Raw genomic sequence first — 3,304 nt, 5'->3', positions numbered from 1 at the left:
AGCCAATAGGGCAGGCATTCATCATGTACATTTTCTATCTGTTCGCATGGTTTGCCGACTTGAAATTGCTTGCCTATTTGTATAACATGTCTAAGTGCTACTTGAATTAATTGCCTATTATGCTTCTACTTGTGATTTACTTGCATTGCATATAATTACGTTTTCTACTGGGATTGAGGAGGCTCAGAAGGCGGTGACGATGGGATCGCATGGAGGATATGTTGGTGAAGGATGTGGGACAATAGCGTTTGGTTAAAATAGAAATCCCCTAAGATATAGTACCATTTTTAGTTATGCTAAGGTTATATATAATTATGTTTATTTGTTCTAGAAAGCTTTAAGTTTGAATTCTTGTGATGGATATGGAGCTTAGGATTGCCTTTGGTGTCCCGGTCTTATATCTTACATCACTAGGCACTGTTACCATACTGAGAACCTCCAGTTCTCATACCATATTTCTGTTGTTATTTTCAGATGCAGGTCACAACCCACCACGGTGAGTTGTTTTATTGGTGACAGGAGCAGAGGATCCGGATAACTTATTGGAGTCTTTTGATTTATTACGTATATGTTTCTCACTTTTGTATTTTGTTTGGCCTAGAGGCTTGTATTTTAGAGAACAAAACGTATATAAGCTATTTTTCTGTCTGGTTTCTTGAATAGTCTGTATATGGCTAGCCGGCTTAAACTCTGCGAGCCGTGGCTAGTTTCTTATGATATTATATACTTAGCTTTTGTTATATTCACATTGTTTCTTGCGCTTTATGTTAGTAGCTTCGATAGTACGTTTTGCACTGTTCAAATCCTATTTTTCAGCTATATTCTTCATCAGGCTTCTAGATTATATAAATTCTTTCTATATATATGTATGAGCTTAAAACTGTCGTAACCTTTGATTAACCTGTGCTTTACGACGCGAGGTAAAGTTTAGGTTAATTAGGATGTTACATTTAGTGGTATCAGAGCGGTTTGTCCTCGTGAGCCTGAGGGATGGACCGAGTGTGCTTCATTGCATACTCTGTGTGTCTTTTCTTTGATGCTATTAGGTTATCTATTTGATATTATATAGAATGCTTGTTTGTGAGTGCCTGTTTGGGGATAATTGAAGCACTAGGCTTTTGATATTGAGACTGATCACCTTGATATCGATTGTTTGGTGCAGGCAGGAACCCTACATGGCCACTCGCGGACGAGGTCGAGCACGTTCACAAGGAAGTAGGAATGAGCAACCAGTTGACAATCATGCCGAATTTATGGCGGCTATGGCTAATTTGGCAAACACTGTGGAGGCTAATGCTGCTGCGACTCTGCAAGTTGTGTAGAGGTTATGCCAACCGGGCAGAACCGGAAATGGGAATGGTGAAAGGAATGCTCATGATAATGCTGAGGGAAGCGGTAATAATATGGGAGGTGTTCCGATGACCTTGGCAACGTTCCTCAAGGTTTATCCGCCAATCTTGCGAGGATCAACTAATCCTACAGAAGCAGACAACTGGTTCTAGGCTATGAAGCGTGCTTTACAGGCGCATCATGTCCCAAATAATCAGTATGTTAAATTTGCTACTTATCAGCTCACGAGAGAGGCCCAGCATTGGTGGCAAGCAGAGTGCCACTTGTTACAACTCCAGAATGCCAATGTTCCTTGGGAGGTGTTTCAAACAACATTCTACAAGAGGTACTTCCTTGAGTCTACAAGGGAAGCGAAGGAGATGAAATTGATGCAGCTGAAGCAAGGTTCCATATCTGTGGCAGATTACACCAACAAGTTTGAGGAGCTTTGTAGGTTTTCTAGGGTATGTCAGGGTGCCCTGGAGACCTACGAGAGCTGGAAGTGTATCAAGTACCAAAGGGGATTGAAGGATAACATAATGACTGATGTGGCTCCTATGGAGATTCATACCTTCTCGGACTTGGTGAATAAAGCAAGGGTGGTTGAAGAGTATGCCAAGAGTGTAGCGGCATCCAGGGAGACTCATGGAGGAACCTCTAGTAAGGGACATGACAAGTATTTCCACCTAAGGGGTCAAAACTTTAATAGAGGAGGATATATGCCTCAAGGGCAAGGGGGCTTCAGAAGGAACGCTCATGACCAGTTTCAGCGTGGCAAAGGGAGAGGAAATCAGAGTAAGAACTATTCAGATTTAACTTATGACCGTTGTGGATATTTTCATCCATATGACTCTTGCAATATTGGTTTAGGTGGGTGCTTCAATTATGGCTTGCCTGGTCTTATTGCGAAGGATTGCACATGTAGGAAGAACCCAAGTGCGGGTCAAGGTTAGCACCAAGGTCGAGTCTTTGCTGTGAATGCCAAGGATGCTTCTAAGGCAGATCCGTTGATGAGAGGTATATGTCTTATTGGTGATAAAATGTTAATTACATTATATGATACTGGAGCTTCGCATTCGTTTGTCTCGTTTGCTAAAGTTGAGAAATTAGGATTGAAAGTATCAGAGTTACCTTTTGATCTGCATGTAGACGGTTATGACTAGGTCAGGTTGTAGGCAAGTGGTATTCAAGCTTGAGGGTAGAGACTTTTTGCATGATTTAATCTGTTTGCCAATGAATGGGTTGGAGATGATTTTGGGGTTTGATTGGTTGTCGAAGAATCGAGTTTTGTTGGATTGCTTTGAACGGACAATTCAGTTTATGTCGGAAGGAGAGAACGGGGCAGTGGTAGCTGCAAGATACTACCTAAACTCTGTAATGGTGCACTATAGTGGGGAAGAGTTTCAGGGTTACATCTTGTTAACTGCTAATGCTTCGGGTGATGCCCAGAACTTAGATCAGATTCCAATGGTTAGAGACTTTTCGGAAGTGTTCTCGGAGGATATTCCTGAGTTTCCACCTCAAAGGGAGATTGAGTTTGTGATTGAATTAGTGCCGAGAGCCAGACTGGTGTCAATATAGGATGGCTCCGAAAGAGCTGGCCGAATTAAAGATTCAGTTGGAAGAGCTTCTGAACAAGAGGTTCATTCGAACGAGTGTATCACCGTGGGGAGCGCCAGTTTTGTTGGTGAAGAAGAAGGATGGAAGAATACGGTTGTGTGTGGACTATCGACAGTTAAACAAAGTGACGGTGAAGAATAAATACCCGCTGCCAAGGATTGATGACTTGATGGATCAGTTGCAAGGAGCTGGGGTGTTTTCCAAAATTGATTTGAAATCCGGTTACCATCAGATAAGGGTGAAGGATGATGACATCCCTAAGACCACGTTTAGCACACGCTATGGACACTACGAGTTTGCGGTGATATTCTTTGGGCTAACGAATGCACCTACTGTTTTCATGGATTACATGAAC

At 42.2% G+C, this 3,304-nt stretch overlaps 1 protein-coding gene across 1 annotated transcript; it reads left to right on the top strand.

Annotated features, from left to right (window-relative positions):
- The first annotated feature begins 670 nt into the window (after positions 1–670).
- Positions 671–2,492, top strand: LOC107484712 (uncharacterized). Its single transcript, XM_016105254.1, has 4 exons — positions 671–782; positions 1,163–1,395; positions 1,572–2,277; positions 2,398–2,492. Exons 1-4 carry the CDS (start codon positions 671–673, stop codon positions 2,490–2,492), a joined length of 1,146 nt encoding a protein of 381 aa, XP_015960740.1.
- Positions 2,493–3,304: the final 812 nt, after the last annotated feature.

This window comes from Arachis duranensis, chromosome 4, assembly GCF_000817695.3.
Source record: "Arachis duranensis cultivar V14167 chromosome 4, aradu.V14167.gnm2.J7QH, whole genome shotgun sequence".
Taxonomy (NCBI): domain Eukaryota; kingdom Viridiplantae; phylum Streptophyta; class Magnoliopsida; order Fabales; family Fabaceae; genus Arachis; species Arachis duranensis.
The sequence above is the reverse complement of the archived record's forward strand: the minus strand, read 5'-3'. Positions and strand labels throughout refer to the sequence as shown.

Bases quoted from the DNA above. Each gene is read 5' to 3' on its own strand.
- LOC107484712 (XM_016105254.1), top strand. From the start codon at position 671: ATGGCTAGCCGGCTTAAACTCTGCGAGCCGTGGCTAGTTTCTTATGAT. The intron at 783-1,162 runs GTACGTTTTGCA...TGTTTGGTGCAG, and splicing joins TTATGTTAGTAGCTTCGATA to GCAGGAACCCTACATGGCCA. The intron at 2,278-2,397 runs GTTAGCACCAAG...ATGATACTGGAG, and splicing joins GAACCCAAGTGCGGGTCAAG to CTTCGCATTCGTTTGTCTCG.